Below are 24,452 nucleotides of genomic sequence, written 5' to 3'. Positions count from 1 at the left end.
TTCCTGTGTAGTCCTACTTGGTGGCTATTGATGCAGCAGTAATGGTTTCAGAGTGACTCCCATGCCAGGTAAAAAAAGATCAGTGAGTGATGTTTTACAGAACAGGAAAACCTCTGTTTTCCCTTTAACTGGGTCTTAAAGTTCTTCACCAACTCCTGTGTCCTCTGTGGCTTCATATCACATCTTACTGCTGAAATTCACATGCCACCTGGATGAGAGGCTTCTTAGCAAATACACTAGCATGTGGCATAATTTTATTCTCTACATTCAGTTGCCAGAAGGAAGCAGTGTCTCTGCAGGGTGGAATTTGCCGCAGGAGGAGCGACCAGCGCACAAAAGCCATTTCACGCCTTGCACTTCCAGTCCTCCTGCAAGAGCAGCTCCAGCAGAAGACACGTGAGCTGGCAGGAGTGTCAGGAGTACATTGTTTCTTCTAGGCCAGTTAGCAATGCAGTTCCCCTCCAGCAGAAGTCCCTTCCTGTTTTTACAGGTGGCTGTCCGTAACTGTGTGTCCTTTAATAGTTTTTTGATGCCTGGGGGTATTGGTCTGAGGTGATTGTTCTTGCATCATAGCTGTCAGGGAGGGTTCAGCCCTTGCCTGAGTCTTTCGGAGCCCTAATTCATCCCTGTCTGAGTTCAAAGACTTCTTGGCTCTATGCCACAACAGGTTTTTCCTCCAGCACATGCAAAAAGCAGCTACTTCCTCTTCTTCAGGGTCAGGCAGAGGCTGTTGCAAACCCTATTAGACAATATTTGCATGCTTTAATATATTGTTGTACACAAACTTGTTTAAAATATCTTAAATTATATATAAGTCTAAATGTATTAATGTGTGTTTCCAATGTGGCATCTGTACCTGTTAATGCTTAGAAAATGCTTAAAATGCTTAAAACTTCTTAAAAGCCTGCTTACAGAGAGATAAAAGGAATGCAGTGTAGTTATTTCCCAGCTTATCAATAAACTTTTGAAAAGGGAAAAAGCCAGCCCATAAAAGACTTTGTAAAGAATAGTTAGTTAATTCTGACTGACATCATCAAAGTAAAAAATAGACATATATAATAAGTTTTTAACAGTGTGGACATTTACCCACAGGAGAGGCTTTTCCATCCTTGTGGCTGATTGTTCATCAAACAGGATTCTAATAAAAAATATGTGTCTCTCCAAAAGACATGCTCAAGCTCAGCAGAAGTTGTAGGATTATCTAGGAGGCTAGTGCAGATGAAAAACTGCATCAATGGGAGTCTGATTGTATTGGCACTTGTTTTCTGAGTGCTTTCAGAGAAAGTCTGCTCTCACAAACTATGTACAGAGGAATCAATCAGCTGTAATTCACAGCTGCAAGGGAAGCTATTGGGAGCTTCGATCAAAGCTCATCTCGAGCTAACACAAAGGCTAAGACTGACACGGACTATTTCCAAATAAAGGCATCCAGTGAGATGCTCCTGCTCTCCTACCCAAAAATGAAATGGGAAATGGCCCAGATAAAGATGATATCAGAGTTGGTAGCAGTGACAGAGCAGACTCAATGCTTGGAAAGATGTGTAGTGGGCTTTGGAAACAAATCAAAAAGGCATAAAATAACAACATTGCAGTAAGAATGTTTAACCCCAGCTGGAGTCAACAGAGGGGTTGACTCCACGTCAGCCAGCTCCCACCTCCCATAACCAGACTTGGTTGTAGGATCTCCCCACAGCATGGACTCACCTTGCAAAATGGCACCTTATTTGATGCCGTCAGCTTTAACTTACTTTGATACACGCTGCCTCAGCTGCCTTCAGAACATGCAGAACTGCTTGAATTAGGTTCTGTGCGTTGCTCACGAGCAGCTCAGAGGAGGACTTGCTCTCTGCAGTGACTGCTTTTACCCTTAAAAGACATTTTAAAGGATTTTGCTGGAAGAGCATTAGACAGTGTGCCTCCCCTGTGTGGTCAGAACTATGTTGGTTATCCCAAACCCAGAATATTGTCCCCTGCACCAGCAGAGCAGGTTTCCATTAAAGCAGGTAAGCCAGGTGAGAAAAGGGCTGTTTACAGCATTAGGAAGAAGAGTGGGAGCCCTCTGAATTGTATCTGAACACCCTGATCTAACAAGGACCTCTGGAGACCACCATGCACGTATCTGAATTGGGCCACCGGCTTTGGGAGAGATTGCCCTTGACCCCAGCAACTCACCTGGCCACAATGCCGAGCTGGCTGCTGATGGTGTGGGTCTGCTCTGTGGCGCACAGCAGCTCTGTGGAGCACCTGTTGTCCAGGCAGTGTTTCGCAATGATGTGGCCAAATTTAACGAACACCTGCCCATCAGAAGCAATTTGCTTTGCACAGTCGACAAGCTGGTCCTTGCTCTAAAATAAGATAGAAATAAATGTGTTTTGGGAAAAAAGGAGAACGAAGACCACTTTTCCTGTAAGGCGGGGGGGCACAGGAAGCCCAGATATATTCTGAAACAAGGATAGGACTGAATGCCATGTTCACATTTGATCAGGAGGAAGTAATTTATAATGCTTTGCATGAATATAGCTGGTGCCACTCTTACACAAGTAGGGTAATGCAGGCGTTCCAGCAGGCACTGGGCAGCCTTGTTGCTGGCTTTGACTGGGCTCTTGAGGAAAAAAATATGCTGGGGTGGAGGGAGTGAAACACTCCATACCATGATGGGGCCCTTTTTCCTCAGGAACTGTGTCATGTGAAGCATCCTTGTTGCCATGTCCTTGATGACCTGGGATATCTTGCTGGAGCCACTCTGCCACGTGCCACTGTCTCCTCTCTCATGCTTCCCAGGGCTGCTGGCAAGGGAGACACTGCGAGGACCGTCACAGTGCTGCCAAGACAATGAGCAAACAGATTTGAAGTCTGCAGACACACTGATGCAGAGAAATCTCTGCCTGTGTGTTTCTGAAGCAGTTTTTGGTGAGTAAAGGAGAAAGAAATGCTGCTTGCCACCTTATTGGATCTGCTCTACCTTCCCAACCGGCTATTCTCTCCCCTGTCATCACCCATAGCAGCGCTATCAAATCCCAGTGCCCTGTGCCACCATCCCCAGGAGTTGTCTCTAGATGGGTGGTAGCTGTCAGACAGTGCCTGCGGTTGAGAGGTACGATTAAGTGCTCTAAACCACTCTCTGAGTGATCTGTATTGTGTTGCTGAAGCCTTTGCCAGCTCCTAACAGCCAATAGCAGTTATTGTGGGAGTGGTGGAGTTGCAGGTACTCCCAAAGGGTGCTTGTGGGGAGGAGAGAGGCTGAGCAGAGAAAGGTAGTGTTTTAGGGGAGGGAGAGCAGTACAGCCCTTTGTGCCTCAGAAGAAGCATTTTGGAGATGGGTTTATTTATGCAAGATTGTCCGTCAGATCAGATATCCAGAACTCAGACGAGTAGGGCAGCCAGCAACCTGATCCAACTTTAAAGGTAGCCAGGGGTTGGACTATTGATCTCCAGAGGTCCCTGCCAACTTCCCTTATCTTAATGCTCCATAGTGTGAGTAACAGGAAGGACTGACAGCCCTGACCATCACCCTGCAGTAAGGGTTGGTGGAGGAAAAAGCTACTGTACCGTTTCACATGCCTCTCTGGCAGCTCCACTTCCTTGTCCACTCCTGCTAGGGCAAGTTTCTGATGACTTGGTGTGGCTCAGAGCATCAAGCTCTTGGGCTGGAAAAAGCTTGGCTGTGCTGGTGCATTGTGTTGGGGAGCACTGGTTCCCATCATTCTCCAGGTGTTGTCTGATGAGCTGCAGAACATGTCCACTGATGCCTTGGACAGCCTGGAGCTGCGTGATGAGGTAGTGTGCCTTTGCTGACCAGTACCAGACAATGCTCTCTAGGTGGAGATACCGTTTGTCCCAGCAGCTCTGGAAAAGCTGACTGGCACTGCCCACTGCTTCAGATGTGAGGACGAGGAGGTGGTCTGCAGTGGAGAGCAGGCTTGCCTGCAACTGCAGTTGAGCACTGGCCTCCAGAATGTCTTGGAGGGTGGTTTTGACCCACTGAACACTGGCCATTAGTTGACTGGCCTTCTCTTCAAAGGCCTGTTTGCTTCTCTCCCTGTCCTTTTGAGAGAGGGGGGACAGGGCTGGTCCAATGACATCTCGGATGACCTGTAGGTGTTTGGTATTGACCTTCTCCAGGTGGAGCAATAATGCCTTGGCCCTGAGGGCTAAGTCTCTCTGCAGGAGCTCAAAGCGACTATACAAGCTGGCAGCAGACAGTGGGGAGGCCAAGAGGGTATTGGAGGCATCCAGCAGTGCTTCCATTAGTACCTTTATCTCCTCCCTGAGCACTAGGATTTCACTGCAACCATGCTCCTCAGGGCAGGCCAAGTACGAGAGCAGGGCAGCCTCCTGCAGCCTCAGGGAGTTCTCAGACACAGCAGCCAAGAGGCCCTGTGAGCAAAGCTTGTTCTTCACGGCACTCCTCAGCTCCCTCAGGAACAGAGCATCCCTTCCTATGAATTGATCCACAGCGCCCAGCAGGACACTCATGCTGACAGCCCACTGGACACAATGCAGCTCTAGGATGGCCTTTTCCACTCCGCAGGAGCTGTCAAAGGACATTGCTTTCTCAAGTAACACTTTGGTGTTCATCTGAGCATGTGAAAACTTGGCTTGGACTTGTAGAAAGCTCTCCCAGACATCAGAGGAAATGGGATTTCCGTTACTAGAGGTCATGTTTGCAATGTCTCCTGCTAACTGAACTGCTCCTGCTAAACTCATCATGGTCTCGTCCAAAGCCTGTTTGCCTCTCAGAAAGTCAGCGGACAAGATAAAGCCAAACACTTGCTGAGACAGACTGTACCAAGAGCCGGCCACAGCTGCCAGGCACTTTTCAGTCTCACAGATCCTTTCTGAGAGCATGAGTGCCATTTGGAGAAGTCTACTTGGAAGATGAAGCTGCTCTGGGGCTGTTTCCCTGGCCAGGCTAATAACACGTGGTGTCAGTAATACCATCATCTGATACTGCCCCAGTGTCTCTGTCTCGGGAAACTCGGCAACAGGCAGCGCTTCCTTTGCCGCATCGATACAGCCATTGGAGAGTTCAAGCAAGGCGGAGCAAGCAGCATTGACAGCTGCCATATTGTGAGATCTTGTTGCTGCTAGGAGAGCTGTAATGACAGGGTGCGTATTTCCTCTCTTTGGAACAACATCCGGGTATAAGTTACCTGGTTGTGAAGATGGACGAGCTGAGATGTCTTCTTGCAATGCAGCCTCATCCATAATGGTTTTTAGCCCAGCACCTGATGGGCTGAGTTCAAGCCCCTTTGCAATGCCAGTGTTTCGTACTTGTTCCCGGAGAGGGCTGAGGATATCTGGATGGTTGGACCCATCCAGCCCACCTTGGACATGGTAAGCAGCATCCATCAGGCAGCTCACTGTCTTTGAAAACACATCCCTAGTTTGGAGACAGGAGAGTCTGTCTAGACAAAGGCTTGTGACTGTTTTCAGCTGAAGAGTGCAGCTGGCCAGTTGCTCAAGCCAAACCAGCAAGCCATTCCTGAAAATGGGGTCTGTAGCTCTGTCCACGTACCTAGTGGTAGCTTCAACCACCCACTGAGCCCAACTGGTGAGGTGAGTTGCATGCCAAGAGAGCCTTTCAGAGTCCTGACTTTCCAGGGCCTTTTCACACCATTCCCTGTGCTTGCCCATTTCCTGGATGGACAGCTTAAGGAATTCATGCATGCTGACCATCTCCTCGAAACACCACAACAGGCTTTCTGTTGTTCCAGCCCACATGTGGTACAAGGACTGCAACTGCTCAGCAGCTCTCACCTGGGCTGTATTTTTGCTCATTTCTGTAAGCAGTGGAGGGAGACTGGCAAGAAGCCTCTTCAAATACTCCACCCACTCTCTGATTTCTCTAGCTGTTTGGGTTTTGGTACACCTGGCCAGAACAAAGTCTGCTGCTCTGAGCATCTTCTGCGCGTGCGTGAAGAAGGTGGCAGTTAGGGGCTGAAGCTTCTTTAAAAGTCCTCCTTGTCCTGCTGCAGGACAGCCTGTACCAGCAAGGTTAAGGGCCTCTTCAACTAACTGCCTCAGGGGTTCCTTACCCTCAAAGAAGGTGTTGAGGATTTGGCACAGAGTAGCTGTGAGCACTGCCTGATTGAGAGCCTCCACTTCTTCTTTCATGGCGTGACATTCCTTCTCTAGGCTGCTTTCTCCCCAGCTTTGCCCTGGATATCTTTCCTGATGGCTTACATAGCTGCAGATGCTTTTCCTCAGCTGTAGGAGAGCCCAGCAGTGTTTTACCAGGTCCAGCTTCAGATCTGGCCTGGATGAGTCTGCTAGAAGCAAGCAGTAGAAAATGACCACTTCCACATGAGCACTGAACTCACTGTCGGAGAGGTGCACTGGGTCTGGATGAGAGAGGAGACCCAGCAGCTTGCTCATGTGCTGAGAGAAGGTTCCATTTCTGTCCTGTGGCTCCTTGCTGCCCATATTGTGAACGAGCAGGGAAGTGAGCTCTTTGATGGTCCTCTCCGTCAGCTGGAAAGCATAGTCTTTGGAGAGGTTAACTTGCTGATCCCAGGAGTGTTTAATATCACTGTGCTTGGCTCGATGAAGCACAGGAATGCACTTCTGAAGGAGCTGCAAAGTTTGGGCCAAGCTCTTCTGTCGAGGACAATCTCCGAGTTCCTCGAGGCGCTTCATTGTCAGATTGCTCAGCAGAAGCAAAGCCTCAGAAAAGGCCCGGAAAGCAGCCAGCAGTCCTGGCATGTCCCCTGCATCCTGCAGCATGCTCAAGCAATCCAAAAGCCAGCTGGCAGCCTGAGTTATCCTCCTCGCCCCAGCAGCATCTTTGATCTGAAGGATCTAACCAGAAAAAAATGGCAGAAAAACGAGTCAGGGTGGCTAAGGCTCAATAATCCCTGTTCACTGTTTCTTCCCTTGTGCAGACAAGGTGACATCCCAGTCCTTGCAGGGATAAGAGCTGGATTTTGGTCAGCAGAGCTGCCCTAGTGAACACACAGTGAAGGAACAACCACTGCTCCAACCAGATCTTCACCCAAGCCCCAGCCCATCTCCTGGTGGTGGGCAGCTCTTGTCCCTCCTACAGCTGCACCCTGACCCATTACTGTGTCCTAGCCTGACCTCCTCCTCTGCACTCTGGCACTGTTCCCCTCTGCATTACCTTCCCTGTCTCTGTTACGATTCTCTTTGCTGATGCAGCCAGCTTCTCCCTGTGGCTAGGGTTGTCCGGGTGTACCTGGAGCTTGCAGCCTGCCAGCAGCACGCACCTCCCTGCTAGGACGAGGGACTCAGCTGCACCATGCATCTCCTCCTTGAACATCTCATCGCCAGACTCCTCGGCCAACCTGGAATGGAAACCGCTGTGCTCAGCTCTTCACTGTTGTGTGAGCCTTGCCAGACAGCAGGTACTGGTCTTTGGCTTTATCACAATTACCCACACCAGAACTTTACTGGGCTTGAGTTGATTTTAGCTTTATTTGCTAAAAATAGCTGTTTCAGAGCCTTCTGCAGTGGCTGCAGTTCACTGTATGATCAGGTGTCTGCTGTCTACCAGGGCCTTAACTGTAACAGCAAAATAACCCAGTGGCGAGTGCCTCATCTGGAGATTTGGGCTTTGGTTTATGGAAGCACTCAGTAAATTCACTGAAGCATTTGGTCCGTTGTCCAACTATTCCTTTAAGATGTGTTTAGCTTAAACATTGCTTGTTGAGGTTTTACTTACTTTGCCCCATCCCTTCCAAGCACATATCCTTGCTTCGTCCCATCTCTCCTTTTCCCTTCCTAATCCTATTCCTTTCAGCCTCCCTCATGTTCCCCATCCCTTGCTCCTCACATTCCCACCGTCTCTAGTGGGATGCAGGCAGACAGCACCAGGCAGGAGAGGCAGGCTCTCTGCAAGTTTATTTGCTATTCCTTCCTCCTCCTTCTCAGCCCCCAAATCTGTCAGGGAGACACCCAGCAAACCCACCTTCTTGCAACAGAAGCAAATACTTCTGTGGCTTTGGCTAATTTTTCCACATTCTCCCCTAAATTGGGAAAGGCCTGACACATCCCATCTTCCCGTTCCAGGGCGAGGATTAGATGGCAGAGCTGCACAGCCATGGGACAGAGGATCCTTTGAATAGTTTTGTTTTCCGTTGGGAGCCCAAGGTCATAGAGATAAAGAGGCTCCATTGCATCTTGCCTGGAAAGGGGGAACAAAACCTGGGATTATTTGGGATCCTTTGCAACCTGTGACCATTATCATTTTTAATAGCGACCATGGATTTAGATGGCAGCTTCTGGCTTTGGAAACGTGACAGGGTTTAGTTACTTTCAGCCCTGCGACCTGTGTTTCCCCAGCAGTGGGCCTTTGCCCCAGTTTTCCCAGCACTGACCCTCAGCTCTGCAGCCTGGCTTTGCTCAGCACCCAGACATGGCCATACCTTGGGAATGCACCAGAACCAACCCACGGTCCCATTTTCACATCCGCTTGGCTCCCATCCTGATGTAAGCCCAAATATTTCCTTACCCAGGCACGGATGGTGCTAGGGACGGGGTCATAGGCTGTTCCTTATGGGTGTAAGCCCAAATATTTCCTTACCCAGGCACAGACGGTGCTGAGAACAGGGTTGCAGGCTGTTCCTCATGGATGATGGTGACAGTGACGTTTCCTCCCTGCATCTGTCTGTCAGAGGGGGAATATGGAGGCTCCTGTGCCACCACGGGCCTGTGTTCACGCACACAGCTCCCGGGCAGGGATATGAATGCACGGCAGGCGGTGGGGGGGATTAATTACACCTTGATTACCATCACTGGTCCCTGCGGTGGACACGGTGGAAGGCGAGCGCCTGCTGCCGGTGTGTATGGGGTGCGGGGCGTGTGTGTGTGTGTGTGTGTGCTGGCAGCTGGCACCTCTGTGGGGTTCCCTGCAGATCCCCCTGCTCTTTGGGGACCAGGGAGTTGTCCGGGGGCCAGGATACCGCCTCATTCCTGGGGATGGCTGGAGGGGCCGCAGGCTGCCTGTGCGAGGTGTGATGCCATGGCGGGCGCCCGCCGTGGGCACGCTGGGAGCTGTAGTCAGGCATCAGCCACAGCCGCAGGCCGGAACCCCGCAGCCCAGGGCGGCTGATCTGCCTCGGCCAGCTGTCTGCACGGCTTAGTCCTGGTCCTTCCAGTCCCTTAATCCTCGCACTGTGGATGCGCTCCCTGCCTCCCGAGTTGGGGGCGGGGAGGGGCAAGGGGGCTGTGTCTGGGGACACACCGCTATTGCCCTAAAAACCTGAGGAAATATGGGGCTGTTTGAGGAGTGAAGGCACCTGGAGGGGCTCCCGTCTGAGACCCAGGCTCTGGCTTTGGCCAGCGAGCATCCCTCACTGGGCCTGGGCCGTTTGGCCTTCAGTTACGATGTGAAGCTGGTACAGCTTTACAGGGTAAAACCAGAGTGATTCCTGCCTTCTCCTTTCCTGCTGTGTGAAGTTTGTAAGCCCTGTAGATTTAAATTAAATATTAGGAATAAATGTTTTCCTGTGAGGGTGGTCAGGCACTGGCACAGGTTGCCCAGAGAAGTCGTGGCTGCCCCATCCCTGGAGGTGTTCAAGGCCAGGCTGGATGAGGTTCTGAGCAACCTGATTCAGTGGAAGGTGTCCCTGCCCATGGCAGGAGGGTTGGAACTGTGGATGAGTATTGAGATCCCTTCTGAGTCAAACCATTCCATGATGAAGGAGGGCTCAGCTGTGTGCTTGGATAATTGGGAGGGTAGGACACAAATGGAAGTGAGAGAGAAAACCAAGCACATTTTCTGCCTATTCTGATTTTTTCTGTATCCTTTTGCTTAATGTAGAGTATCACAGAATCACATAATCATCTCTCAGGGAGACCAGGGCTTGGCAACATCCGTAGGGTCCAAATCAGAGTCCGCCTGGGGAAAGCCCGAATCCTGGGTGGAGTCTGGGCTCTCCTCAGGCAGGCTGGTGTTGATGTAGATGATGTCTCCGGATCCCCTGACGATAGGCAGGTTTTCTAGCAGCTTCTCCAGATGGACCTTCAGCTGGGAGAATGTTGGGCAGGCGGCAGGGTCAGCTCTCCAGCACACAGACATTTTTTATACCTGAAAATTGGGAAAGGAGTGTGGTTATTGCAGAGGATGTTGCTAGGTGCTGGGCTACATATGGAACTGGGGTGTGCGTGTTAAATTCTCATCTTCTCTCAAAACTGGGCAAACCGTAAGCTGCTTTCTATTAAATCAAATCAAACCAAACTATCTCCCTTAGGCTGTTTGCCCAGCTGCAGGGATTTATGAGCCCAAGCTGAAGTTAGAAGTCTCTTCCAGTACCTGGCACTCCCTGAGGGTCAGGAAGAGGCAGCCAGCTGCAGCCCTGCAACTGCTCTCTGGGAACATCCCAGTTCTGCTCCTGGGACACCAAGTCCTTCTCTTGTCCTTCCCACAGTGCCTGTTCCCAGGCTGGATGTCAGGGCACACTGGGAACTCCCAGTGTCTCCCTGCAACCACGTCACTGCAGGATACACATCGCCTCCACTGCCCTCTAACAGGCTGGATCAGGTAAACCTTTCTTCGCCGGTTCCTTCAAGGCATTGGAGAAGGGCCTTGTAGAAACTATTGTGTGACTCTGAGCAGCTTTGCTAGTTTAACCATTTTTGTATTTGCAGCTCTTTGCCATAGAACAGAAACAGAATCATAGAGTGGTTTGGGTTGGAAGGGACCTTAAAGACCATCCAGCTCCAACCCCCCTGCCATAGGTAGGGACACCTTTCCACATTGTGGAAACTCAGACAGTGATGTAAATGAAAGCGGAATCAAAGCTGCAAAAAAAAAGACCTTCAGGTTGGGATAAATTCACTTTTTCTTCTTTGTGGCACGCTCTGTACGTGGGGCAAGCATGGGAATGGGTGCTTTGGCTGCGGAGCAGTAAGAATTTAGCCTGACTGAGATCTGTTAGCAACCTGTGCTCCTCGTGGATGTCTGGAGCTGGATCCTGCCCCGATTTGCTCATGTTGGTAGGACTGACAATAACAGTGGTAAGTACTGCTCAGTGTCATCCTTTTTGTCTAGTGACAAAAATGCCTTCAGTATTGTATATTATAAAAAAGTCTGGGAGATAAATGCTGTCTGTTACAATAGTAAATGCAGATTGCAGTTTAACTGGAATAGAGAATGAAGCATTGTTAAAATGTTGGCAACATCAACCATATGTAATTTAACAAGGGCAATGTTGGGTTTTACACCTGGGACATGGCAACCCTGGATGTCCATACAGACTGGGGAGTGAGGGGCTGGAGAACAGCCCGGTGGAAAGGGATCTGGGAGTTTTGGTTGATGGCAAGTGGAACATGAGCCAGCAGCGCCCTGGTAGCCAAGAGGAACCGTGTCCTTGCGGGCATCTAGCATGGCATTGCCAGCCGGTTGAGGGAGGGGATGGATCTGTTTTGCTCCACACTGGTGTGGCCCCACCTGGGATACTGGGTGCAGTTTTGAGTGCCACAGTATAAAAAGGATCTAAAGCTACTGGAGAGTGTCCAGAGGAGGCCACAAAGTTGGTGAAGGGTCTAGATGGGAAGCTGTATGATGAGTGGCTAAAGTCACTTGGTCTGTTCAGCCTGGAGGAGACTGAGGGGGACCTCATGGCAGTCTTGTGCTTTCTCACAAGGAGAGGAGAAGAAGCAGGAGCTGATCTCCTCTCTGGTGACCAATGATAGGACCTGAGGGAATGGCAGGAAGATGTGCCAGGGAGATTTAGGTTGGATATCAGGAAAAGGTTCTTCACCCAGAGGGTGGTGGAGCACTGGAACAGCTCCCCAGGGAAGTGGTCTTAGCACCAAGCCTGACAATATTCCAGTAGCATTTGGACACCGCTCTCAGACACACAGTGTGGATGTTGGGGTTGCGCTGTGCTGTGACAGGAGTTGGATTCGATGATCCTTGTGGGTCCTTTCCAACTCGGGTTGTTCTGTGATTTTAATAACTCCTTATTCTAGGCTGATTCGCCAATGGGGACGCATTTTTCCAGGAAGGTCCTAAAATGCCTTTTGGAATTCAGAGGGTTACCAGCACTTTTGTTGGCACAGCAGCTTCAGCCTCTCCTCCTTGCGCAGCCCTCTCCTTGATGGGAAGACGCAGGAGCCGATCGATTCCGGCTGTTCCCGCAGCTCTCGGGATGCTTTAGCACCGGGCAACCGGATCACGCATCCTGCAGCGTGCCCGCGCCCCGCCCCGTGCGCGCTCCCGCCGCGCAGCGCAGGAGGAGGAGGAGGAGGAGGAGGAGGGAGGCTCGCCGCGATGGACAGCACGGGGAAGGAGCGGGAGGCCGTGCAGCTGATGGCGGAGGCCGAGAAGCGAGTGAAGGGCTCCCACTCCTTCCTGCGGGGGCTCTTCGGGTGAGCGGGGCGGGGGCAGCGTGAAGGAGCGCAGAAGGGAGGGGGTGCGGGTGTGCAGTGCCCGCAGCGTGGGCGAGGGTCTCCCTTGGCCTCTGCAGCGGCTGGGCTGGGGCAGGGCACGGGGAGAGGGGGGACACAGCCCCCACGGCGCTGTGCCGTGCGATGAGCTCGCTCGGCCTCTGCAGCTCGAGGTGTATGTGCGATGAGTTCACTCGGCCTCTGCAGCTCCGGATGTGTATGTGTGACGAGCTCGCTCGGCCTCTGCAGCTCGGGGGTGTGTGTGTATGTGATGAGCTCGCTCAGCCTCTGCAGCTCAGGGTGTCTGTTTTGATGAGCTCACTCGGCCTCTGCAGCTCCGGATGTGTGTGTGTGATGAGCTCGCTCGGCCTCTGCAGCTCGAGGGGTGTGTGTGTGTGTGTGATGAGCTCGTTCGGCCTCTGCAGCTCAGAGTGTCTGTTTTGATGAGCTCGCTCGGCCTCTGCGGCTCGGGGTGCCTCTGTGTGTGTGTGTGTGTGTCCTCCCCCCATGTCCACAGCGGCTGCGCTCATCCCGACTTTATCCCGGTGGGGACTTGCTGCTGCTAATCCTCTCACGGCTGCCGCGTCACCAGGATTCACCCTGCTGAGGGCTTGCCTCTCCCATTATCCCAGGAAGCATCCTCGGGCAGCTGCCAGTGCTGCCAGTGGGGAGGCTCGAAGCCCTCCACCCTCCTTGAGGTTTTGTTGCGGCTTAGAGGGGATTCTGACCAGGCTCAGGGTTTTACAGATGCTTTTCTGCCCCGCAGAGCCGTGGTCCCCTCACAGCGCCCAGCCCATGGTGTGGAGCCCCTCCAGAGGGATGGGGTTGCTGGGGAGGAGCAATATTCCCAGATAATGGTAGAGTTTCATTTTTATCGCATTTGTATGTTCAAAAGTAGATATTACTGCAGGAGCTGTGCCTGGAAGGGTGGCAGGTTTGGCCACCTCTATCTTGGCTATTTTTTCCTTAATTTTTCAGAAAAGAGCATTTACGGAGCGATGCTTCTCATGGAGGCCTCAATGTTTCTAAACAACAGCCTGGAAAAATCGAGGATCTGAGTCCAAAAGGCAGAAGTTTTAAAAATAAATTCCTCTCCGGCCTCTGGCAGATTAATTGGTCAGAGCGTGCTCCAGGGGCGTAATCCGGGCAGCAAATTGCTGAAAATCCTTAGAGTGAACCGGCAGAGATTTTGAGAGACAAATTTCTCATTTTCCTGGGCTAAAAATAGATGCAAGAAAAAATTGCTTTTAAAATGGAAGCAAAAAAGGGTGGTGGGTGCCTTTGCTCTCAGCATCCTCCTGGTGAAAAAGGCTGCCCAGGCTGCTGAACGCCCAGCCAAAAACGTTATTGACAGCTGGGCTTTTTCCTGAAGAGCTCCATTAGCTTGCACAAGTGCTTTTCATTTTTATTTTTTGAGACTAAAAGGGCTGCAAGCTGCCCCGTTTTGGATTCCTCACAGGGTGTAGTGTTACCTTGCGCTGCCTCCTTTGGCTTTAGTTCACGCAAAAGGCGGCTTTCAAGGGCAAAGAAGAGCAATCCAAAAAACCCGCCTGTGCTTAGAAATGAAATGTGGTCGGCTGCCAGAAGCAGGAAAGGAAAGAAGCCCTGGCAATAACAAATGTTGTCACCTCCCATTCTCCAGCCCTTTCTAGGGTCAACGGGACTCTGTGCTGTAGAGGGCAGAACCGAGTTTGCAGGTGTAAGTGCATGAAGAAATCTGCATTTAATTAACATAATATTTAACTTCTCTCTCAAGATAAATTAATCAATAATAATCCAGGTTGGGGAGCTGAGTTATGCTACTAAACCCCATCAGTCAGACTTGTGTTGAGTTGTTCCCGCACTTGCATTTCCTGCCAGAAGATGCAGAGGTGAAAAGCCACCAGCGTGCTGGGGCTTGGTCTGATGAGGTTTATTTGTGGGGGCTGGAGAGCACATGCTTGTTTGTTATGCAAGCAGCAAGTTGTCTTGCATCTCCTAATTTCTTATTTGCTTTATGTTCCCTAAATGATGCAGTCATTTGTTGGGTACTAGAGTTTGCTTTTTGCAGGTTTTTTTGCTGAGTGTCTCTTGAGACACTTGTGAGCTGGCTGCTCCTGCCGGAAAAAGGTGGGACTGGAGTCAAAGAGCAGATGGGGGCTTGCTCCAGGCTTCAAAATCTTTGGGACTGTGCAAGACCCCTAAGATGACATTTCAAGAGTGGGTTTCCCCTCTGCTTCATGCAATGAAAAACTCTGCCTCCCCTTTCTAGCAAGAACTTGGTTATTTAGTGCCTGCCAGCTCTGTTCGCAGCAGGGTCTGGGGGCTTCCGTTAGGTGCTAACTGAATGTCTCCCCACCTCCAACCTGCATTCATAGTGAGCTGGCACCCCCCGGAAAAGGGTCTGGCAAGGGCTGGGTCTGCTACACCCAAATCTGGCTTTCCCCTCTCTGAAAAGCACGATGTTCACCCTACATTTTGAAATTAGGATGGTCGGCCTCATCAAGCGTGGAGGAAGGAGGCACATGGGGCTGCAAAATCCCATACCCTATGTCAGCTGTTGGCCCCTGTTTTGGGAGTGACATTTCATTCCAGCAAGGTATCAGAGTGCTCTCGTTGTGTTTCAGGGGCAACACCAGGGTGGAGGAGGCCTGCGAAATGTACACCAGGGCTGCTAACATGTTCAAGATCGCCAAAAACTGGAGTGGTGAGTACAGCCCCTGCTATTGGGGGAGCTGCACAGAGGGTGGCTTGATGCTGGGGTGGCCCATGAGTGCTTGAGCATCTTTCTCTAAGTTATTGGGGTGGAGTTTTACATCCCAGGCTGTTTCCATGGGGATAGTGCCTGTGGTGATGCAATTTCTCTGCTTTGCCCTGTGACGGTTTAAGTATTAGGAAGGTGGGCAAAGGGGGGTGACCTGACTGTTCCTGAGGTTAAATTATCCTGGGTGTGGTTTACCATTTTTAAATGAAAGCTTGTAGTTCTGCAGGGAAGTCTGCTTAAGGGACTTGCCCTGGGTTTGCTTATCCTGCAAGGAAATACCTTTGAGATAGAATATCATGCCAATGGATTTTGAGATCCAAGGTATCGCCCTTGTTGATCCAGTAGATGCAGGGTGTAGCAAGGATGAACATGCACTGCCAAGGATGAGCGTGCAGGTGTAGTGCCCCCACTGCTCTCCGTGGGGATGAGGTCAGCCCTCGGTAGACAAACAGTGCCTGGACACAAACAGTTTGGGGTTCTTGCATCTCTCAGCCTCTCTGGGTCCTGGGTGGTGACTTGTGCTTTGCTGTTTTGTGGCAATCACGCTTGTTGTTGGGCTAGAGGACTACGTGATGTTGGTATGTATTTCTCTCGTAGCCGCAGGAAACGCGTTCTGTCAGGCGGCCAAGCTGCACATGCAGCTGCAGAGCAAACACGACTCAGCCACTAGCTTTGTGGACGCCGGGAACGCCTACAAAAAAGCAGACCCACAAGGTAAAGAGAGTGAAACCTGGGATTGCTTCTTGCACAGCTGCTTAGTGGCAGAGGAAGTGGTGTGCTGAGGCTTTCAGTAATCACTGGCTCTCTAAGGCTGCAGAGCCTCACTGCAGGCTACTCGAAAGCTGTAACACCTCCTCCACTTCTCCAAAGCAGTCCTTAAGATGATGTGAACTAGGCAGCATTGTCTTGGTCTGCCATGCAGACTGGTACGTGTAGGGGTGTGATCTCCTCCAGGTGTTCTCCGGTGCTTTGGCTGTGCCAAAGCCTTCGCTGAGCTTTGGTAGTCTTGCAGTGCGTTGGTTGTGAAGCACTGCTGTCAGTAGCTTCCTTCCCGGTTTAATTTGGCTTTGGAGACACGCTCACTTCTTAAGGCGTACTTAAAGCAGGTCTCAGGTCTGGATCACAGTGGGATCCCTGCCCTTAGCCCCGGATCCTCCCAGGGTTTCATTGAAACAGAGGTGAGGTGGGAGGAAGCTGGACTGACCTTTAGTGGGGTCAGGATAAAGGATTTGTATTCTTTGATTCTGGTTGTAAAGAGCAGGGTTGTGGTTTCCTGGAAGACCTCTGATTCCCCCCCCATAGCTGAGTAGGGAATCAACCAGCCTACCACTCTTACTGATGGCTTCCTATGCCGGGGGCTGAAGAAACTGACTTAGGGCTGGTGCTACTGTTTTATTTATAATTACAAAACACCCCAATTTCCTAGAAAATGGCAGTCTCTATATACTTATGAGATTGGCATTTTGAATTGTGCTCTGTAGATGCAGCCTGACAACCTTGGGTACGAGTCATTTGTATTTCGCCCATACTAATTTCTGGCTGTTGCCTTCCAGTGTGAGAGTTTTTGCCCAGGTGAACCAGCAGGCTCTTGGTGGGATGCAGGCTGTTCAGGGTGGGTGAATCTGGATTAGATCTGCAGGTGCAAAAACGCAGGGGATATGTTACATCTGTAGGTCTTGGGGTTAAAAATGCCATGTTGGTTGTTCCAGACACGCATACATGTGTGAGCAGGTATTTATTGAAGCAGCTGGTTTGTGGTCTGATGAAATGTTACCTGGATCTGATTTTTGGAGTGGGGAGAGGTCTTGGGCTGGGAAGTCTGTTGTGCTGGCTGACTCTTGTTTTTCTTGAACACTCATGCTGCAGAGGCCATCAACTGCTTAAATGCAGCTATCGATATCTACACTGACATGGTAAGAAGCTGCTCCGGCAGCTCGTGGACTGATGTGCTTGTAAGAGATGCAGTTCAGTAAATACTGTGTGCACTGGCTGGAAGGGGAGCCTCTGACTCATGTGCAACCTCTGCCTTCTCTAGGGGCGATTCACTATTGCGGCCAAGCACCACATCACCATTGCAGAGATCTACGAGGCTGAGCTGGTAGACATCGAAAAGGTAAGGATGCCGGGCACTGCTGGTGCTGCTCTGCAGGTGCTGCGGTGGCTGCTGCATTTCCTTCCCTGGCCAGAGCAGCACCGAGCTCAGTGCGGCCAATAAAACCCATCTCCCATCTGGCATCAGACTTCTTTATGTAGGTGCCAGTCACCTTTAACTTGAAGTTAGTGTTAACAAGGCGAGTGAGGATTTTCCTAGTATGGGTCTCTTGCAGGGCAATCCCAGCTCTTTCTTGTGCCCCTTTGCTGAGCAACGGCATGGCAGGGCTGGCAAAAATGCCCAGGTGAGAAACTTTCATGACTGAAGTGGTGTTTCACATCTAAAAAGCACTTTGGGAAAGGTGTGGCGCAGTTTTATAGGTATTTTCTGGTGCACCCAAAGGAAGCTGCTGTTACTTCTACGTCACTGTTCAGCACTGACTCTCTCTCATTCCCATAACTGAGGCCCCTGAACAGGAATTCTGCACCAGCTCAACTGGCTGCAGATCTGCTTGAAGTTTGCAGAACCCAAGTTTATGGTTTCCAGACATTGTTTTCTAGACAAACATTTGCTTCCTCGGCTCCACTTCCTTGGATCTGATCTGTCTCTATCAATGACTTCAGTGTTACCTCTCCACATGCGGCCCCACTTAAAGCAAGCCCTGCTCTGTTGGGACTGTTCTGTTAAGCAGTTTATTATATCGAGGCAAATCTGGCAGAAGCTTTGCAGCGCTGTGATTATAAGCAGTTGCAGTCATAACTTCAGTAGTGTCATCTGTATCAAACCTCTTCTGGACTTTGGGGCTCTTAACAAGTTCATGGTCAGATTTCCAAGGGTGTCCTCCTGTTGTGAGCACATAGGGGATGCGCAGCAGCGCCCTGCTTCAGCAGAAGCCCCGTGGCGTGCCATGCTGCTGCTCCCTTTGTGCGCAGAATGGGAAAGCTTTTGTGAATACGGTCACTGGATGCTGGTCTGACCAAAAATGGTACTTCAGAAGTGGCATTGAAGCGCGATGTTTCTGTCCTCAGGCGATTGCACACTACGAGCAGGCTGCAGACTATTACAAAGGAGAGGAGTCAAACAGGCAAGTGATCTTTATTAGAGGGTCACAACAAGGAAGGGTGGAGACATGGATTTGTCCTACATGGCCCACATGCCTGCACATGTTGCCCGCCTGCCTCTTCTGAAATATTCTTTGGTGGGATGGCCAAGTCCTGCTTGGAGAGATTTCTGTTTAAGCTTTTCATCCTGCACACTGGCTTGTCTGTTTTGGGGTGCCTGATTTGGGTGCAGAGAATGCACAGAGGGATTGAACGGTGTCTGACCCCAGGTCTGTGTTATGCTGAAGGTCTTTGTGCCTTTCCGTGTGTTTAAATTTTTCCTGTTAGAAAGAAATCTCCCCTAATTTGCAGCTTTTTGGTTGCACTTTTATTTATGCTAAATAGTACAGGTAGTGCTGGGAGGTACCAGGGTATGGATTTTTTTTTTTTCCCTTGGGACACAATTAATTACTTTAATGCTATAATTGATTGTAGCTCAGCCAACAAGTGTCTGCTGAAGGTGGCTGCCTACGCTGCACAGCTGGAGCAGTACCAGAAGGCGATAGAAATCTATGAACAGGTGAGAATGCGTGCTTCGTCTGATGGGGAAAGGTATCTTGAAAATGAAAAGCGGGTCAGTGTATTGGCTTCACAACGTTGCTGTGGCTTAGAAGCTCCTACACTTACTTATTTTGGAGCTGACTGTGTCCTTATGAGACGTTTGCTCCTTCGTTTTTAAGAGTTGCTTTAACTTTCCAAAGGCATTTTTTTCCCTTAAATCGTAGTGTTTCTAGAGAAAGGCTGGGGGAAGCAAGGGGAAGGAAATCTGTAATTACACTTTGATTCTATTTACAAATATGTTTGGCAGAAAATTTCCCCTATATTTATAAACTTGATTGCTCTGCTTTTGTGCCAGGGATTTACCTGGAATCCTGGCTGTGCTGCTTTTGTGCTTCTGGAGGGTTAATAGTGAAGCAGGTTTTTACTGAGTCAACTCGCTTTCTACATCAGACAGGGCGTGTTGAGGTGCCAGCATGGTACCCCTGCACTGGAGCAGTGGCTCCCTGGGAGGACTGGCTGCACGGGTGCTCGCTTGTGGCTGCCTGCGAATCTCTGATTTCACTTGGGTTTAGTTAAAAATCTGCCTGGCTTCCCAGTTGCTTTCTGTACGAACACTGGAATTTTTTTCTGTGGTCTTTATTTGCATTAGGGTTCTGTGTGTCATTTTCATCAGCTGTCCTCTTTTTGATTCAGTTCTTAATGATGTGGTTTTATTTCCCAACTCTAATAGTATCTTTTTGTGCCTAGGTTGGAACAAACACAATGGATAATCCTTTGCTCAAGTACAGCGCGAAAGAGTATTTCTTCAAAGCTGCTCTGTGCCACTTCATTGTGGATGAGCTGAATGCGAAGGTCAGTGGGCTCAGAGCAGTTATCTCAAACCTTCTGTGTCGATCTTTATCTGTCTTTGTCAGCTGAGACACGTTCTTGCGTGCACGGGGATTTGTGTCGCTGTTGCACGGACTGAAGCTTGAAGTGCCGTAGTGTTGAACTGGATTTACTGGGAACACTTTCCTAAGCTGTCTGTGTGGCTTTAGGATGGGAAGGCAAAAAAATGAAATAAAAAGCAAGTAGTTTTGTGTGAAACTAGTGTAAGGGTTCCCATCTTCTCTCTTTCAGCTTGCACTTGAGAAATATGAAGAAATGTTCCCTGCGTTCACAGATTCACGGGAGTGCAAGCTATTGAAGGTGAGTAAAGCCAGTATTGAAATAACAGGCATGCTTGGAAATGTGTACTGCTCGTTACTTGATGCTTTTTCACCTTGCTGTATATCTGATCATTTATTCCAACATTTTAGAGAAGATCAGACTGGCTTTGCATTGAGTTTGTACCAGATCGTACAAGTAGCTGCAGCAGAAGAGTGTAATCATCGTTGGATCCAATCAGTCTCTATTAATGACTTCAATGTTGCCTTTCAATGGGCAGCTGCACTTAAATTGGGTTTGTTCCAATTCCAGCTAAATTAAAACCCTGAACCAACCTATGCTTGTGCTCGTGGCAGATGGTTTGAAGAGGTTGTGCCGCTGCTGGACTTGTTGGGTGCCCTGCAGTGCGGACACAGAGGTCCCCTCGCTCTGAGGGATGAACTACCCGCACATTGGCCCTGAGGAAACACAGTAATGGAGTGTTTTCTAATATTTAATGGTGTTTTCCTAGAAACTGCTGGAAGCCCATGAGGAGCAAAACAGCGAGGCATACACCGAGGCAGTAAGTAGTCACAAATTCACTAAGGTGTGCTTGTGGGTGGCGGATTGTTACTTTTTGATCTTTATTTAGTGTGTGTGTACTGTTAAATGTCAGGTAACTGGTTGCCTGAGCTCTGAGTGCTGTGACTGAGCCCAGTGGGGCAAAACACCAGGCACCGCTTCACCGTCCTGCCATGAACATCCTGCAGGAAATGGACGTTAGCAGAGCTGCTTCCAGTCTGTGCTCCACTGAGTCCCAGATTTAATGCTGTAAAACTACTAGTTTATCTTTGGGAGTTAAGTGAGGATCCTGCCTGGTTGTGCTCCAGCCCCTTTTGGTGTTTGACAGGGTCTTGAAGTGCTGTGTGTGCTTTTGGATAGATAGATCATATTCTCTCCTCTTCCTCTCCTCTTCCTCTCCTCTTCCTCTCCTCTTCCTCTCCTCTTCCTCTCCTCTTCCTCTCCTCTTCCTCTCCTCTTCCTCTCCTCTTCCTCTCCTCTTCCTCTCCTCTTCCTCTCCTCTTCCTCTCCTCTTCCTCTCCTCTTCCTCTCCTCTTCCTCTCCTCTTCCTCTCCTCTTCCTCTCCTCTTCCGTAGAAGTTTTAAAAGACCATACTTGAAGAACTGCAAAATACTTCTTTAGAGCAGTCTCATTTGCTTTCTAATATCTTAATGTAAACCTTTTTTCCCCCCCTAATAGGTTAAAGAATTTGATTCAATATCGCGGTTGGATCAGTGGCTTACAACCATGTTGCTTCGCATCAAAAAGTCAATCCAAGGCGAAGGGGATGGGGACCTGAAGTGAATCGTGCGTGGTATTTGTGGCATGCAGCCTAAGTAATCTGTTGTTGTGTTACAGCCAAGGACCACTATGGGATACGTGATACAATATCTAGCTTTATTTTGTTGCTTACAAATCCAATGACTTGTGTATTTCTTTAGTATCCTGCTCTTTGTTGTGACAACATGGGTAGATGGGAAGCGATGCTCTGGGTATCATGGGCAGATCTTTCTGAGGCAAAAAAAGCACTTGTGGCAGAAATACTTTATTGGTTTTATTAGCTATGAGCCCAAAGTTTGCCCTTTTAACTACTAATTTTTCTTGCTGTTCTGTCTTAAGGCTCAGTACCATTGATTTCAGCATGTAAATATTTTGTCCAGGCCAGTACAGTACAAATAATCGCTCCTGATCTGTTGCTGTATTGTTACTGTTTTCTGTTCCTAATAGACCTCTGTCCAATACACTTGGTTTCGTTTTTTTTTTAACTGAATGAGCTTTTTTAACGGTGCTAGTGAAAAGCTTTGTGACTTATATGCAGTAAGCGTGTGTCTATACATCTTTTACCGATACATGTGTGCATGTATAGGTACCGAGTACACGATGACCTAGTGCTGAAAGCATTGCACGCGTGGGGACAAGACTGCTTAGATTGGCACCAGCCCTCCAGACGGTTTGTCACGAGTAGGCCTAGTTAATGGTGTATTTTATATTTCAGATCTAAATATAAAATGTAAGGCTCTTCTATATTTTCTTGGATCTATTTTTCCACTTACTTTATTTTGTGGTGCATCCCATCCCTCTTACCCTGAGACGACTTGACCCGAGTAATAATCTATTTTTCTAACTTCATTTTCCTGAGCTCCTGCTGCCGTTCCTCCTAAAAGGTCTTTTGTGTGGGCTGGGCAATACCCATTAGTTTCTCACCCCTCTGCTGCTGGTGAAGCTGCCTCGTTCTTGTGACGTGCGAAGGTGTTGACCGAGACTTGATGTTGCACAGAACCCATGTGTTGGTTATCTGCGTGACAGGTGAATCGAGTTTGCTTTGAAAAGGTGTAGACACTATCAAAAATTCTTGCAGTAATTTTAGACATTTAAAATGTCTGCAACCAAGGCTCTTCTTCACAATGCTTTGTTTAACTAGAGATGATTCAGCTACCTAGTATTCCATGTGTATCCATGAAGTAGGTCTTAGAAGACTATGCAATTTGTCGGTGGGAGTTGTCACTCAGTATTTCTTTGTAATGAGGTGATTTTCAGCTGCACTACTGACATGTAAAGAATGAAAAAGTAATTAATTGCTTTATTTGGCACCACTGCTGTTTAAGTGGGCCCTCTTCCACGGCTGGGGCAGGAATAGCATAGTAGCCCCCAGTAGGCAGCTTGGGCGGGCAGCGCTGCCCAGTTTGGACTCTGCCTGTTTGTTTTTTTGAAGAAGCGATTGTCTCTGCTCATATTCTGGCAGCCAAAATGCTGGCTTTTGCACTTCTCTTCAGTTTGTTTTTAATCTAGATGTTTATTTGAGCCGAACACAATTTGGCTTTTTGGTCCAAGGGGCTGAGTTTTAGTAAAGTGGTATTTTCTGTCTACCACTGGCTTATGAAAAAGAAAACAAAAAACATGCTGACTTTTTCCTCTGACTCATCTGGTCAGTCAGATCATTTTCCATAGGCCGGTCTGTGATTGTAACTAGGAAGAAAAGCTGTGCAGAACTGGCAAGGTGAGTGCATTAAAAAAGCCTCGATGGACAATGCTCGTTCTTCCAAGAAACTTCAGTTTCTTTGCTCCTCAGAGGTGTGTTTAAAGCTGCTGCTCACAATCAACCTCTGTCCGTAACACAACCATCACCTTAACTTGGACCACCCTGTGCTGCGTCTGTCCTTCCAGAAGTGTGGCAAAGAAATACTTCACATTCTTTTTAGCTTGTGGTCCTGGTCTGTGTCTGCCTGAGATGCTCTGAGAGACAGGTGCGTGCCTCTGCTCATCAGGAACAAGGACCGAATGGCATTTTCTGAGGGTGTCCCATTCTTCTACCAGAGTCCTCTGCGTGCTCATCCCACTTCCACTGGGCAGAGACAGAACTGGCCATAAGACGCAGCTAGCACGATAGGTAGGTAACCTCGCAGCTGATGTTAGATGAGCTTCAGATCCAATCTCATTTTGGACGAGAGGGCCAAAAGATGTAACTGCTGCTGAACAGACCTGTCTTAAAATTATGGGTTGGAGTAGGTTTTTATTTAATTTACGTGTTTCGTTAGTGAGCAAAGACCCATCGTATTGACGGGTTCGTCTTGACTTGTATCCAACAGTGTTGGAGCTCTGTCGAGGCAAAGCACAGGCTGAGAGGTTTGCTTTTCCTAACGTCACACAGAACTGAGGCGAGTGTTTTATGCCTTTTTATGTTCGCTTTTCCAGCTGTCGGTATTATGCACAGTTGTAACGAGATGAAGACCGTACCCATGGGGTTGTGTGGTCTGTTACTGTGCTCTGGAGTCATAGCATTAAAATACCAATGTTAGTTCTGTAGAAGTAGGCTGCAGCATGTCCTCCAGTAGTGTATCAGTGCTGAATTGTGACCCTTTCAAAATAACAATCTGCCACACTGCTGTATTTCCCCCCCTCCCAGTACACAACTCTGTACTATGAAAACTTATTAATGAAATGGCCTTAGCGAGAATATAATGTTTTGTGTGAATCTGTACATTAATAAAGTGAAAATCATGAATGTAAGTAGCAATACGTGTTCTTTCCTGGAAAATGCAAAAGGCAGGCTAAAGGCAGAGCCCAGCGTAAAGCCATGGGGTGTGATGGTAAAAGCCAGCATGCATTATGCTTCTGTTCAGTTACTTTGACATGTGAAGGCACATGTTAAGGGTAAATACTCCTATCAGAAAATGCTGGCTGACCATTTTACAGCAACTGTTACACCATTTAATTGCCTATTGTATAATGTGTTGTCTGTAGGAAAGGCGGATGTCCCAACATGTCACATTTCCTATTTTTTCAGGAGTGTTTCTTATCACCTAACTAGGTGGGCTCCAAGAAACTGATCCTGACTGCGGGAAGGTGGTGAGGCCTAGTTCAGGCTTCCATAGTGCTGTGCTGTTGCTCTCTGTCAGCTTCAGGCCTGCAGCAGTGCCAAGTTAGCATTCACACCATTCACAGCGAAGGGAATCTGTGCATTACATGGAAGTGTAGAAAC

General features: G+C 49.1%; 2 protein-coding genes across 2 annotated transcripts; one reads left to right on the top strand and one right to left on the bottom strand.

Moving 5' to 3' along the window:
• Nucleotides 1-71: 71 nt before the first annotated feature.
• On the bottom strand, nucleotides 72-8,982 carry LOC128851672 (uncharacterized). Its single transcript, XM_054062277.1, has 8 exons — nucleotides 8,543-8,982; nucleotides 7,928-8,143; nucleotides 7,121-7,304; nucleotides 3,550-6,801; nucleotides 2,651-2,821; nucleotides 2,173-2,345; nucleotides 1,749-1,866; nucleotides 72-739 (listed from the first exon to the last, which is right to left on the bottom strand). Exons 1-8 carry the CDS (start codon nucleotides 8,620-8,622, stop codon nucleotides 485-487), a joined length of 4,449 nt encoding a protein of 1,482 aa, XP_053918252.1. The 5' UTR covers nucleotides 8,623-8,982; the 3' UTR covers nucleotides 72-484.
• Nucleotides 8,983-12,176: 3,194 nt separating this feature from the next.
• On the top strand, nucleotides 12,177-24,237 carry NAPB (NSF attachment protein beta). The gene is made up of 11 exons (XM_009560986.2): nucleotides 12,177-12,333; nucleotides 14,958-15,037; nucleotides 15,692-15,808; nucleotides 16,961-17,007; nucleotides 17,130-17,207; nucleotides 18,215-18,270; nucleotides 18,722-18,806; nucleotides 19,535-19,639; nucleotides 19,907-19,975; nucleotides 20,445-20,495; nucleotides 21,173-24,237. The coding sequence occupies exons 1-11, from the start codon at nucleotides 12,236-12,238 to the stop codon at nucleotides 21,275-21,277; spliced, it is 891 nt and encodes a 296-aa protein (XP_009559281.2). The 5' UTR covers nucleotides 12,177-12,235; the 3' UTR covers nucleotides 21,278-24,237.
• The last annotated feature ends 215 nt before the right edge of the window (nucleotides 24,238-24,452 follow it).

Source organism: Cuculus canorus, chromosome 3, assembly GCF_017976375.1.
Source record: "Cuculus canorus isolate bCucCan1 chromosome 3, bCucCan1.pri, whole genome shotgun sequence".
Lineage (NCBI taxonomy): Eukaryota > Metazoa > Chordata > Aves > Cuculiformes > Cuculidae > Cuculus > Cuculus canorus.
The sequence above is the reverse complement of the archived record's forward strand: the minus strand, read 5'-3'. Positions and strand labels throughout refer to the sequence as shown.

Coding starts and splice junctions, on each gene's coding strand:
- NAPB (XM_009560986.2), top strand. CDS start 12,236: ATGGACAGCACGGGGAAGGAGCGGGAGGCCGTGCAGCTGATGGCGGAG. Junction 17,208..18,214: donor AGCTGGTAGACATCGAAAAG/GTAAGGATGCCG, acceptor TTCTGTCCTCAG/GCGATTGCACACTACGAGCA. Junction 19,640..19,906: donor TGGATGAGCTGAATGCGAAG/GTCAGTGGGCTC, acceptor TCTCTCTTTCAG/CTTGCACTTGAGAAATATGA.
- LOC128851672 (XM_054062277.1), bottom strand. CDS start 8,622: ATGCAGGGAGGAAACGTCACTGTCACCATCATCCATGAGGAACAGCCT. Junction 8,144..8,542: donor TCAGCACCGTCTGTGCCTGG/GTAAGGAAATAT, acceptor CCCCCTTTCCAG/GCAAGATGCAATGGAGCCTC. Junction 6,802..7,120: donor TCGTAACAGAGACAGGGAAG/GTAATGCAGAGG, acceptor TTTTCTGGTTAG/ATCCTTCAGATCAAAGATGC.